The 14,672-nt window shown below is 43.6% G+C and overlaps 1 protein-coding gene across 1 annotated transcript; it reads left to right on the plus strand.

Moving 5' to 3' along the window:
* The first annotated feature begins 10,677 nt into the window (after positions 1–10,677).
* LOC121327605 (BTB/POZ domain-containing protein KCTD12-like) lies at positions 10,678–12,716 on the plus strand. Its single transcript, XM_041271714.1, has one exon. It carries the CDS (start codon positions 10,754–10,756, stop codon positions 11,633–11,635), a length of 882 nt encoding a protein of 293 aa, XP_041127648.1. The 5' UTR covers positions 10,678–10,753; the 3' UTR covers positions 11,636–12,716.
* The last annotated feature ends 1,956 nt before the right edge of the window (positions 12,717–14,672 follow it).

Raw genomic sequence — 14,672 nt, forward strand, 5'->3', positions numbered from 1 at the left:
GCGCCGAAGGAAGCCGGGTTTGGGGCGCTCATTGGCGGCTAGGTTCGGGCCTCCCCCCGCCGTCCCGGGAGTCTCGCAGGAGCCGCGATTAGCCCCAGGCTTGCTCGGGCTGTGGTTCTCTGCCCGGGGAAGGGTCCAGGCAGGCTGCTGGACCCACCAGTTAGGCGCGGTTGCTCGCGGCAAGGGTGGGCATTGGTCCAGAGCCCCCGGTTGACTTCCAGGAGCCCCGTTTACCTTCACACTTGCTCGGGCTGCGGTTCTTTGCTCAGGCAAGGACCCAGGCCGGTGGCTGATGTGTCCGTCCTTGGATCGTACAATCCTTGATAGGGCCGGCCTGCCCTCCCGTCCCGTCCCTTGTCCTTTCCCGCAGTTTATGATTCATTCACACCGTGATATAGCCGGATATGTAAGCCGAGTCCGGGTTTCTCCTATAAATCTTTGCTGCCGCTTACTTTGTTGTGAGCCGGCAGAGAGAATGGATTCCCGGGGACAGAGAAAGACAAGGTAATTTTAATCTTTCCTTTGTGAGCATACTTTTTGATCTCTGTGCATTTATTAAGGCTTAAGAGCAATTGGTAAATGGCATTTGTTTGGTGTTTTTGTCTCTGTGCCTTACCAGGGTGCTCGATTGCCCGATGCCTGGCTGCCAGCGACAGGCCATCGTTCGGCTGGACCGGCACCTGTATCGCCTGCATCAGGTTAAGTCCGACAACCCGGCCTATGCTCGCCTGATGGCTGAGGCTAAGAGCAAGGCAGAGGGCGATGTTTCTTTCCAGCTGCCCAAGAGGCCGGTCTCCGTTGCGGAGGAGCCTGGGGAATCCGAGCTACCAGACTCGACATTGCAGCACTCGGAGGAATCGCCCAGTCCTGGGCTAGATTCGCTACATTGGATGCCGCTGATGAGCCCCGAGGTGCCGTTAGATGGGCCGATCGACAACCCCTGTATGTCGGTCTCTGAAACGGATATGCCCGGGGAAGCCGAACCAGAAGCCATTGTGTCTTCGACCCAAGATGACTTACCAGATGCTGGGTCAGAGGATGGAGCCCGTGAGGAGTTGCCATCTTCCAGTGACGGCCCATCCGGAGCTATCGAAGGTCCCAGGTTGCGCACGCTGTCATCGTCTCAGTCGTCGTTGTCGTCGTCAAACGATGAAGACTATGAGCCCATTGCCAGGCATTCGGGGGATCCGTCCCGCGTCGATGGTGAGCTTTTGATGCCTCGTGTAACATGGTGTGTGTTTTTCAATAAACACGGATTGTTGGGTGAATGGCTTATGATCCAACTTTCCTGCCCTTGCAGTGAGATGCCTCCGGTTGTACCGCGAGTACCTTCTGGGTCCCAAGACCCATGCCAAGAAGCTGGAGAATACGAACCAAGCTCTCCAGCACATCCGCCGGTTCCTGTGGTGCATGGCTGATGCCCCCAAGGGTGAGGCAGTGAGCGAGGACCTGGGCTTCCTGAGCAACACGGAGCGGTGTCATGAGTAAGTGAGAAGCAGTTGCAAAGCCCCGACTCCCCCCGTTTTTGTTGCTGTTACTGACCCCCTGTCCCTGTGTCTGCCTCCTTGCCCCAGGTGGTATCGTACGCTGTCTTGTTCTTCTATGTCGCCGAGTATGATTCACAGCTACGTGAACGATGTTGTTGGCTTCATCCTTTACCTCTTGGAGGCCCGGTTAAGCGATTTGAAAGTGAAGAAACGTACCCTGTCTTCAATTGCCTTCTTCCTAAAGTCTTTCCGACGACAGGGTCACCGAGAGCTGATGCTGCACCGCCAGAAAGTGCAAGATGCAAGGCAGGAACAGTTGATCCCCAAGGAATATCTGAAGCGCTTCAATGAGAGGTGCAGGGAGCTAATCCCCCAGATGCTGGAGCTCTGTGAGAAGGGCGAGTTGTGCAATGTAGGTACCCTGATCGGGCTACTCTGCGGGCGTATGATGCTGCACAATGGACACAGGCGGGGTGTCCTGATGAATATGAAGGCCAGTGAAGTAGAGGGAGCCAAACAGTTTGAAGATAATTTCCACATCCGCGTGTCCGATCACAAGACCGCGGGGACATATGGCGTGGCAGTTATGGTGGTGTCTAAGCAGGAGCACGACTGGCTGCTTAGGTACAGTGCTCTGAGGGTCTCCTTGCCTGGTTACCTCTATGAGCCAAAGACCTTCTTCTTCACGCGCCTGGGAAACCTCCTGAACAAGATCGGTAACGTGCTCTCCAAGGCATGGGCGGCATGCGATATCGGAGTCAAGGTGACGGCTGGTATGATCTGCAGCGCAGTGGCCACATATTTAAGTCGTAACGTTTCGGCTGAGGGCCTCGTTGGATGTGTAGAGTGTAATGCCATGACCTAACGCCTGGTTTGTTTTCTTTCCCCAGACATGGGAGTCTCGAGGAGGCAAGTCCACCGTGTCCCGGCACATGAGCCACAGCCTCCAGACACAAGCCTCCTTCTATGTCCATGACCAAGCCCCTGCCAATCACCAGCGGGCGAGGCTTCCTATTGAGGATAGCCTGGGGCTCAGTCCTGCATTGTAGACCCTGTTTGTGAACCACATATGGGTTATTCTTTATTTGAATTTAAACCTATACCTTAGGAAATTCTGAAATAAAAAAAAGATTGTGTTTTGCTCAGTGGATGTTTGACCATGGTGGTCAGAATAGCTTTTATCTATATAGTGATGTGACAAGCTAGCGTCACAGCCCAAGTTGTTACCGGCAGGAATTACAGGCTCAAATTATAGATTCTAATTAAAGGACTCCCTTTAACAAATAAATGATTTCTGGCTTCTTTTATACAGTGGCTACTCCCCAATTAGCACCAATTACCTAACTGCGGAATGGTCACACCAGTGATTGCTGGCCGGGACAGATTTAACCCCATCCCTGCCACAAGTGCCCCCTGTGTCATTAGACTCCATTAGATCTGCTAGTGTGCCAAGAGTTTAGATGAACTGACCGTCCTCTTCTAACTTAAGGAGTGTTGCTCTGTTCATCATTTTGTATTAAATGTGCTTCCCTACCAGGTCATTTAAATGTATACATTGTATAATTTACAGTGTTGTAATACCATCTTTTACTTGTGAAAAGTAGCACATATCTTACTTTTGTAAATGACATCACAGCCATACATTCTGTTTTCTGTAAAATACAGAAGACAAATCTCTCTATTGAAAGTCAGTTTCAGTCACGTTGGGTAAAACAGTAGCTCTGAAAGCCTTTGCTATAGTGCTGATAGTAGGCAATTGGTTGGTAGGTACATAAATTACTGCACAAATTACTGATGTTTCATCAGGGAAAGTCAAAGCTTATCATACCTTTATTGCGGAACAGATTGATCTGCCAGATTTCACCTATAACATCACTGAAGGAATTTGAGGTGGTAATCATTGAGAAATATATCCCTCTGTCATGAAGACGGCTGTAGTGGGTGACGTCAGACCAGAACCAGGAACCAACAAATAAACAACAGAGAGGTGGAGTTTGGTGAAGCTGAACGATTGTTTTCGCTCAGCATTTAATAAATGAACAGAGCAGTAAATAAAAGGTTTTGAAAGACAAACAAAACACAGGACACGGCACTTGAGGAAACAAAACGGATTAACACTAAACTAACAGCGGACAAACAGACAAACAAAACACGGTGAGTCCGAACAAACACATAAGTATCGTGCTGGTCCTTCCAGCACGAAATAGCAATTATGTGCTTGAATTTAAGTTACTTTACTTTTTTACTTTCTCCTCTCCACACCCATTCTCCACTCACCGAACACACAACCCAGAGTAAGTGAAAACATGCAGCTGTACCGAGGCTCGATTGCTAATCAATCATTCAATTGGAGTCTTGGTACAACTGCACGTGAATTAATAAAGTGCAATTCCCCATGCTCACATATTACTACATTTTACCTGCACGTGAAGTGCTGTGCACACAGACCCATTTATATCCTGTGTACCAATGACTATACACCAACATGAACATACTACACGTAACATACAATACAAATAAATAGCCCAGGGCAGGGCACTTTGCCACACCCTCAAAGCGATATGTAAATACAATTTTTTTGTTGTTGTACAGTATATGTGGTATAATATATGCAAGTTTAAACCTCAATGGAATATGGTGTAAAACACTTTTTCTGATGCATTTAGAACAGTATTTTCTTTTTTTTTCATCTAACACAACTTTGCTTCAGTACATCTAGGTTTTTAGGGTTTAAACTATCTTTAAAATTTTTGATTTTCAGGTTCTGGCAATTACAATGGATTTTCACAACAAATGCATACTGCTCTTGTGATTGTTTTGCAATATTTTGCAATGAGTTGTTAGCTTAAGGTTCGAGAGTAACACAAATGAAACATGATTGCGAGCCAGTAAGTCCAAAGACTGGTTTTACTCATAACACAACACACCTGTTTCACATTATGAGCAAGACTAAACCGTGCTCCTCTTTATAAGAGAGATAGGAAACCCCAGAAGAGAAGTAAACTGGAGCTAGGGGGAGGATTATTTTCACTTTGGTTTTCCCACGCTGTATTTCAAAAATTGCAATATGGTCAATACAGATTTCAAGAGACCAGGAAAAAAATTTGTCTTATCTGTAAGTATTATCCTACTCCATTTCCATGGCTGCCGGTACTTAGCAACATTCCACCTCTGCATCTTCGTCGTCAGGAAGCGACAACAAAACTGCTGGTGAAACTACAGGCAAACGACACCCTGCCACTTAACGAGGACATCTCCTCTCACCCTGAAGTTCGTTTGTCATCCAGGCGACCCATCTGGCTAGATTTATGCCCCTGGAAATGACAGCTAATTCAGCATGGAGTGTCGAGTGGTCCACAACTAACATTGTTAACCATTCCCTTGTAGCTGAGCTATTTGTCTGTCCCCCTGGCTTCAATCTACCCCGAAGTTTGTGGACTTCGTTGAACTGCTTCAGGACAGGGCAGGGTCAATGTGTTGTCAACCTCGTTTGCTGGGGTCAAGCCTCCGACCCTTCCTGCAGCTGTGGAGCCCGACAAACCCCGGTGGACTGCCGGCTTTACACCTTGCTGATGATGATGCCGTTCAATGGCTTGGCACAACATGCATACGATAGAAGAATCAGGCTGTGGTAAAGTGGCATGCGTTCAAGGCTGGCTAACGGCAGAAATAACAAACACAGACACAGAAGACTTCAACACTCTCATGCAGTTTTATTCCATATAAAACAAACTTAAAACATTAAGCCAACAAACAAATCAAAATCATATCTCCATCTGGGAGAACTAAGCTAAACTTATAAGGAAGGAAGTTCTCCTTAATTCTGCCCTGTCATAACACTCTGGGGGAAGCAAAGTCCTTTTAACTGACCTCTTCTTCAACATGATCCAAAACAGCACCCAAGCTACAGCACACACATTGAGCACAGCCTGCTGTTTCCAGTCTTCTGTCTGCACTACTCTCTCCCATACAAACTCTTTCTTTGTTCTTTTTATAATGTGGTATCTCTCTCAGGTGGCCAATTGAAGGACTGATTGGCCAATCCAGAATTACATTCCTAGCCGATCAATCAGTCAATCAACCTTCCCTCAAAAGACACCACTCCAATTTAATTGCTGTGCAAAAGACACCACTCCAATTCAATGGTTGTGCAAAAGACGCCACTCCAATTCAATGGCTGTGCAAAGGATGACCACTCTTGAGCCAAGATGGCTGCCAACCACAGAAACACATATTTTACTGTGCAAGGCCTCTGCCCTGTCACACAGGATACACACTGACAGTTTTTATTGAAGTTGCAGTAACACTGAAATCCAATTTCAAGTACAGAACAATGAAAAGTATTATACTGTAACGATGGGTCCCGAGGCAGGCTGGAGACAGGGGCAGGGCCAGCGCACTAACTGATTGTCACCAACCAGGAAGTTGGTGCCCCATGGAACAGGTGGCATGGTCAGTGTGCTGGAGTGAACGGGAGAACCCAGCCTGTACTTTTCCACTGAGTGAGGTTACCTGCAGTCAGACTGGGGTCCCTACACCTCCCTTTAAGAAGATCCCTGGAATGGGTAATTTCCCCACAGCTACCAGCCTGGGACTTTCCGGCCTGGGACTTTTCAGAAAGATGAGGTATCTAGCTTCGGATTGGCTGGAGCGGGCACTGCCTCCCTCCAGCTCCCTTATAAAAGGGAGTGGAAGCTGGATACCAGGGTTAAATTGAAAAGAAGCAGTGGACATGACTGGAATGCGACTTGTTAGAGAAATAAAAATGTATTTAGCCCTTGAGAAGAAAGAGGTTTGGAATTGAAAAAAGGAAGGAAAAAGTACAAACTATTCCTGGAAAGTCTAGACGGCAGCAGGAGATTGAACGGCATCTAAGTTTGAGCTGGAAAGATATTTGGAGGAATTCAAAAAGGCAGGAGCCTGTGTCAATTCCTTCAGACATCCCACCTATCAATCCACCCAAATACCAAATGGAGGACTGTGCACCTAAGTGGAAAGAAGTAGAGCAAGCTATGAAAAAAGCAAGGGCATCATCATCATCATCTCCAGGGCCTAATGGAGTTCCATACAGAGTATACAAGAGTTCTTCTGGAGTTCTACAAATCCTGTGGAAATTGATGAAAGTGGCATGGAAAAAACAGGTTGTACCAAGAGCATGACGCCGAGCAGGTGGAGTCTTTATACCAAAAGAAAAGGATTCTACAAGCATCGGTCAGTTTCATCCTATTTCCCTATTAAATGTAGAAGGCAAGATTGTCTTCAGCATTATTGCTCAGAGATTGTCAACCTACCTACTAAAGAACTGCTTCATTGACACTTCAGTACAAAAAGCAGGATTCCAGGTTTACCAGGATGCTTAGAACACATCAGTGTAATCTGGCAACAAATCCAATCAGAAAAAAAGGAGAGGAAGGAGCTCCATGTGACATTTTGGATTTGGCTAATGCATATGGTTCAGTGCCACATGAACTTCTGTGGGCAGCATTTGATTTTTCCAGCGTACCGATGACAATAACACATTTAGTGAAAGCCTACTTTGGAGATTTGCAATTTAGTTTTTCAACTTCAGAATTCAGCACTACATGGCAATGCCTAGAAGTTGGAATAATGGCAGGATGTACCATTTCTCCACTGGCTTTTACCATGGCAATGGAAGTAATTATTAGGGTATCAAAATGGGTAGTGGGAGGAGAGCGCTTGTCTTCTGGAATGCAACTACCACCAATTCGAGCATACATGGATGACATGACAACAATGACTACAACAGTAGCCTGCAGTTATTGGTTATTGGGCAAATTAACCAATAACATTGAATGGGCTCGAATACAATTCAAGCCCACTAAATCAAGGAGCATCTCTATAATTAAAGGTAAAGTGTAGATAAAATGTTCTATATTAATGGGGAGGCAGTACCAACAGTGTCAGAGAAGCCAGTGAAAATTCCAGGGAGAGGGTACGATGGGGATCTAAAGGACACAGTTCATGTGGGAGAAGTTAGACAACAAGCAGTGGAAGGGTTGAAGAGCATAGACAGTAGCGCTTTACCAGGCAAACTAAAACTCTGGTGCTTTCAGTTTGGTCTACTGCCAAGACTGCTGTGGCCACTGACTGTGTATGAGGTTTCCTTGACAACAGTTGAGAAGCTGGAAGCTTTAATCAGTTCATAAGTCAGGAAATGTTTGGGAGTTCCACGCTGTTTCAGCAGAGTGGAACTTTATGGTAAAGGAATACTGCGTTACGGAGTAATACGGAGTTTAAGTGCGCCAAAGTCAGACTGGAAATGACAATGGTAGATTCACGCGACAAATGCATAAGGGAGGCAGCACCTGTGTTGAAAACTGGAAGAAAATGGACGGCAAAGAAAGCTGTGGAAGATGCTAAGGCTGCCCTTTGAATCGGAGATATTATGGAAAAGGAGGTTTTGGTCTCAGTTCAGCTCCTCCTACATGGCACAAGGCAACCCCAGCTCAACAGAGGAAGCTGGTAGTCAATGAGGTGCAAAAGCAGGAGGAGAGGATCAGGTGTGTAAAGGCCATTTCCCAGGCCAAGCAGGGAGAATGGATGAGATGGGAAAGTGTGGAACAATGCAGGATCGGCTGGCACGACCTATGGACAATGGAACAGAGCAGGATTAGTTTCCTCATCTCCCATCACCATAGAACCTAAACCTCTGGGTGGGTGAGGATCCCTCATGTCCTTTGTGTTCATTACCTGCAACATTAAGGCACATTTTGACAGGATGTAAGGTGGGTCTTAGCCAAGGACTGTTTACTTGGCGCCATGACCAGGTGCTGCAATGTTTGGCCTTAGCATTGGAAGACAAGCATAACCTGACCAATAAATTGCCACCTGTTCCATCAAAGCATTGCACACAAAAGATAATATTCCTCCATCCAGGAGAGCAACCACCAAGAAAAGGTGTTAAAACCAAGCCTCACCCAGGACAAGGGGAAGCTGCTAGAGATTGGAAGATGCTGGCAGATGTTGGGCAACAGCTTATTTTTCCACCTGAGATTGCCAACACTAACCTTCGACCAGACATTGTTTTGTGGTCTGGATCAGCACGCCTTGTTCATCTGGTAGAAATAACAGTGAGGAGTAGAGAGAAAGAAACTTCGGTATGCTCAACTAGCTGCTGAAGCGGAACAGCGAGGATGGAGAGTCCGAGTTTACCCAGTGGAGGTTGGTTGTCAAGGATTTGTGGCACACTCTACAACCCGGTTTCTCAGAGACGTCAGGTTCAGTGGCCAAGAGTTGCGTCGCACAGTGAAGAACTTATCTGAAGCAGCAGAAAGGAGCAGCAACTGGCTGTGGTTGAGACGGAAAGATTCTGGATGGGGATCTCAAGCACAATAGAAAGAAAGCAACGCTGATGTACAGGTAAGTAAGCTGGGCTGAGCTGAGTGGGGATGGAGGGGGGTGATGCTGGGATGCATGAATCACTTTTGAGCCTTCTTGAGGTGTCGTGGGCTAGTCAACGAAACACAGAGGATGGAAAGCGCCCACTTGAAGACCCCAGAGATGTATCCTACTTAGCTCAATCCAGACGGTTGTCATGCTGATGTGCAGGGGAGACCGCACTGGGTTGTTCCCCGGAGCCAGCATCGCAGCCGTTGTGTGTGCTGATGCACTGGGAGGCAAAATGAGCTGATCCCTGGAGCCAGCATTACACTTCAACAATCAACACCAGACAGAAGGATATCTACATCTTCAGATGGAAAACAATGCAAATGGATGGAGATGCAGATGGATCACATTAGTTTACTGCAAAGCTAAGTCTTAGTTGGTGCTTATCTTGGCGAGAGCCAAGTTTAAATCAGCATGAAATTCAACATCTACTCTCATGTAATGGAAATCAAATCTTGGTCTAAAATTCTCAAATGTATTTACTTAAATTAGTCACTCGACCATTTCTTTCACAAAGGAGAAACACCCCCACTAAAATGACCTAACCTGAAACAAACAACAAAGGCATCTAATTCAGGGGCTTAAAGTATTGCGTTGTTTGTTATTCATTTAAATGAGTGTTTTTTCCATTGAGAAACCTAAAAACTGAGATAATGTCGATTTGGAGTAAATGGCTTTGAGAATCTAACCAGTTTTGTTCTTAATATTGCAGCGATCTCGATTAACACAGAGAGGCACATCACACAAGGCGAGGCAATCCACACACGGGCAGGGGGTGGACGCGAACCCAGGACCTCTTGCACTAAAACATAGCACCGATACCCCTGTACAAAAGAGCCGGCTCGAAATGGCTTTCCATTTGTACAATAGTATCGGCACTATGCTTTAGTGCAAAAGGTCCCAGGTTCACGCCTACCCTCCCCTGTGTGATGTACCTGCCTGCATGAACTGAGATCGATACAATGGTATTAGCTGTGGGATGCAGGTACCCCGGTACGCACTCGTCGGACTGTAGCGTGGTGAGCAAGTCCAGGGTGGACTTCAGGCTGGCAGGGGAGAGTGTAGTGTGCACAGGGGAAAGCAGCAGCAGTGCTGGTAGGTGACGTAATCACAACGCCTATCTGCGGGAACTGAGGTTCGCTATTATATTATACTGATACTTCAGAGAATCTTGGTGGATCATCACTCTGTCCAATTGGAAATGCTGTATACTCGCAAAACTTCCACCGGGGGCACTGTTCTTCCAGTTTCTGGTTCCAAAAAGTTGTAAGGGTAGAAATTCGATTCAAGAAAAAAGGGGAAGGGTTATTCAGCTTCAGCTGGGTGTCTTTGCAAATAGTGCAGTTTTGTGCGTTTTATATTGTTTGCAAAGCCTGGGATACAGTACATATTTTATGACACTGTGGTATTATTTGTTTTTAATAAAAACGCTATCTGAAATTTATTTTAGTATTTTTTTATTAAATAACCGCGATTTTCACACCGACTGCCTAATCCACATTCCAACAGCAATGCTACAGTAACTGATACCATAGTAGCTGAACACTAACGTAATGCCCCCCTAAGGACACGGGTAAAATAATAAAAATTGCCAAATAATATTAAAGCACATTGGAAATAAATACAAAATGCTTTTCTTATGTGTTAAGGAACAAGTTGATATATCTACAGTTTAAAACTACGTTTTGATTAACGGAAGCGTTAACATTGTAATCATTCAAATCAGCTGCCTGCTTTCTCCTCCCACGCCAAACTGTGCAGCTCTACATAAACAAGCCACAAACCTGCCTCCCTAGAATTTGCTACAAACTGCAGCAGCAACAGAACGCTGGTGCAGGGTCTCGCTCTACAGTACAGACATGGCTCTGGCAGACTCTGCGCGTGGCTTATCAAACGGTGGCAATGCAGACTCCCCATTTCCTGAAATTATAGAGCTCAATGTTGGGGGACAGGTATATCTGACTCGACATAAAACTTTGATCGCCGTACCCGACTCTCTGCTGTGGCAGATGTTCAGTCAGAAAACCCCCAAGGAACTGTCGAGAGACAGCAAAGGCCGCTACTTTCTGGACCGGGATGGCTTTTTATTCCGTTATATTTTGGACTACCTGAGAGATCTCAACTTGGTGCTCCCTGATTACTTTCCAGAGAAGTGCAGACTGAAAAGGGAGGCAGACTTTTTTCAACTGCAAGACCTCTCAAAGAGGCTCAGCCCTAAAGTAAGCAAGGAGAATTCTATCAGCGAAGAGATCAGTCAAAGTGACCCAGAAGAGGTAGGTTTCCTCGGTGGAGCTGGCGGCTCGACCACAAGCTTGGAACCAACGCGCTTTATGTCAACAATAACTAGTGCCCATGCACGCTCCCCGTCACTCGAGTCCAGGAAAGCAGGCTACATTACTATAGGATACAGGGGGTCCTACACCATTGGGAGAGATGCTCAGGCTGATGCGAAGTTCAGGAGGGTGGCCAGGATCACAGTGTGTGGGAAGACCTCTTTGGCCAAAGAGGTGTTTGGTGATACCTTGAACGAGAGTAGAGACCCCGACAGACCCCCGGAGAGATACACCTCCAGATACTACCTGAAATTCAATTTCCTGGAGCAGGCTTTTGAAAGGCTTTCTGAAGCTGGCTTCCGTATGGTAGCTTGCAGCTCCACAGGCACATGCGCTTATGCCAGCAATGACCCCAGCGAGGACAAGATCTGGACCAGCTACACAGAGTATGTTTTCTGTAGGGACTGATCAGACAGAATATGACACCCAGAAAGTAACCTTAAACTTAAACTGAACTGTAGCTTAATAGCAAAAAAAAAAAAAATAATAACTTGACACAACGGCTTATATTTTATAGTGATGTTTCCTAATATATATATGTGTGTGTGTGTGTGTGTGTGTGTGTGTGTGTGTGTGTGGTACTTAAGGTTTTTGATGTTTTTTATTACTTTATTTTATATCTGATGCTTATCTAACTTAAATCTCTGTTAATAATATTAATATGCTTGTTAATATACTTTTATAAAACAATTACCAATTTAGGATTTCAAAATGTTCCTAACAAGTAACATTTACTTAAGATTTGAATATGCTGTTTCACTACAATGTTAGGTATAAAAATACTTGTATAAAAATTGTTACAAATGCAAAGCTCCAGTCTGTAATTGTGTTACTCATTATTATGCTCTTATGCCAAGACACACACAACATGTTTTGGTTGAAGTCCATCTTTGCCCAGGAAACAGAGGTCTGCAGAGTCAGCGGTTGCTGAGGGATATGATCAGTATGGTTTTAGCCATTGCTTAGAGATTACAAAATTTGCTGTCAATAAATCTTTTTTTTCTTGCAATGAATATGCTTTTATATACTGTATTACAATTATTATAAAGTCTGTTCTGTACTTATTGCTAAATAAATAAAAAGTTTGAATTCACACTGACTACAAATGCAAAAGAACGCAGTGGAATTGATTTTGAGAGCGCTGTGCTGTATGTTGTACTCTTAATGTAATAGTTCACAAATATAAATATAATATTAAATGGTCAAACACTTTGAAAAAACAAGCTGTTGAGTCAGGATAATAGATCAAAACATCCTTTTATTAACTGTAACTGTATAATTGGGGCCAGTGCTAGCTTGTTAAGCACAATATTTTCTTGAAATAAAACTACTTTAAATCAGAACAAACATGTACAAACATAAAATATCCAGCACATTACCTGACTCATCATTCACTAAAAATACACTGGCTTTTGTCACCAGATTAATACAAAATCACATCACATATTGCAAATGTCTTTCATTTATAAAATCAGTATAACCAACATTTTCCAAAACAATATGCTTTCTGTATCGCTGCTGCTTTTTTACATGTATTAAATAATCTATTTTTCTCTAATTCATTTAAAAACAGAATATTTTGTGTATGTACAGCAACCATAAATAATTATGTTGGTTACCAGAGTGATAAATGATATGTTACATGTAAATAAGTTCATTCTTATCCTAATTTTCTAATACAAACATCTCTTCGTATTCAAATTCATCTTCACATTGGAAAATGCTGATACACACGTGTGGTGTAGTGAGTGTCCACGTGTGTTTAACATGGCTGCTGCACAACAGGAATTTCATTTGGAAATGCTAGTTGTGTGTAATTTTGAAACTGTAAACCTAAAAAACAGTTTTCCAATAATACTGACACATCAGTAGCCTCCTGTGTCCTGCATTCTCTACTTGTAGAAAGGGTTTCAGTGACCAATTGTGTACAGATCTTTTAAAGTCTTCTGTTGCTGTGGGTGCCCTTCTCAATCACTGCAATGCCCCTGAAAATGCATGTCTATTCACGCAGTGTCCTTTCAGCTACAACAACTAGAGACACCTGTATTAGAAGTGTTTGGATCCAAACAATAACATGATTACATGATTTTCATGGTTAAGTCACACCAGCGAGGAAAAAAGACTAACAAAAAAACAGTGAACATGGGCCTTTCAAGCACATGGATTTTTACTGTGCGTAATAAAGCCATCTCTGGAAAGAATCCAGAAAAAAATAGAAAGCCTTGAACAATCTGCAAAACAAATTGCAAAACATTATCATTTTTTTAAGGCATTAGTTTAAATTTGTTTACAATACTTACAAGTGGTTTTCTTTCAGGTTTAAAAAATATGATTTATTGTAACGAAACTTGAGTATGTTTAAATTTCTATTATCCCCTTATATTAAAACAATAGGAAATAATATTTTACACAGTATTACAATGTTTATTATCATTATTTGTCCATCTTATAAAGATACATTTTAGTTTTTTCAGTACATCCATAAATGCAACACAGCAACTCTGCATTTTGTATGTTACACATGAAAACAAGATTTCTGAGTTTATGTTAAACTGAGTAGAATATGTGCTATTAAAACTGAACAAAAGTGGTCTCATAGATTAGTGATAGAAGCCAATGTCTGGCTTCAGTGCAGAGCTATGTCCTCACAGGCTCGAATTTAGGCTGCTGGTTGACAACAAAAACAGCATTTTCTGAATAAATAAAGTTGTATTAAGTTAGACAGTGCTGTTTCTTTCTGTGGCCAATACTTGGACTTATATATGAATCCTGTGCAAAACTACTCAACATCCTACACTTTGTCCTTGACTTGTTTAGTGGTCTTGGTGCCCTCTACAAATTTATAGAACTAAAGGCCATTTATGGCCTTGCCCTTTTTTTGCCAATTTAGAGCCCTGATATTGATATGTTTTTGTTGCTCTTTTAGCCAAAAAAATTTGATGCCTGTGATAGGTCATCATCATCTACTTTTTCATAATACTGGTGTTTTATACCGTATTCCTTCGAATTTAAGACTTATTTAATAATTTAAGAATTTTAATACTTTTTAAGACTATTTTTTCTTCTCAAAAACAAAATACGTGACTGCCCGAGTAAACAAAAAGCAAGAGAACTGACTGTTGAGAAAAGATGAATAAAAACGTCACCGCCCGATCTCGAATCATCCATGACATACAGACAGCCATTTTCTAAGAAGTGTAATTAACTTCCTGAAGAATTAGACGAGAAGCTTTTGAAATTTCTGTATTTTGTTATTAGGCTCAGTTTAACTATCATTACCAGCTTATTCCCCCTTATCTTCGACATACCAAGCAATACACAAAAATGGAGAAAAGCAGGTGTGAGTAATCATGACTGGAAATGAGAAGTGGCACATAACTATAATGCTCAGTGTGACAGCAGACAGCCACAGACTACCTCCAAATGTCGTTTTCGTATATGCGTA

Source organism: Polyodon spathula, chromosome 15 (genome assembly GCF_017654505.1).
Source record: "Polyodon spathula isolate WHYD16114869_AA chromosome 15, ASM1765450v1, whole genome shotgun sequence".
Classification (NCBI taxonomy): Eukaryota; Metazoa; Chordata; class Actinopteri; order Acipenseriformes; family Polyodontidae; genus Polyodon; species Polyodon spathula.

What these genes read in the sequence shown, in the direction of transcription:
- LOC121327605 (XM_041271714.1), top strand. Translation starts at nt 10,754, where the DNA reads ATGGCTCTGGCAGACTCTGCGCGTGGCTTATCAAACGGTGGCAATGCA.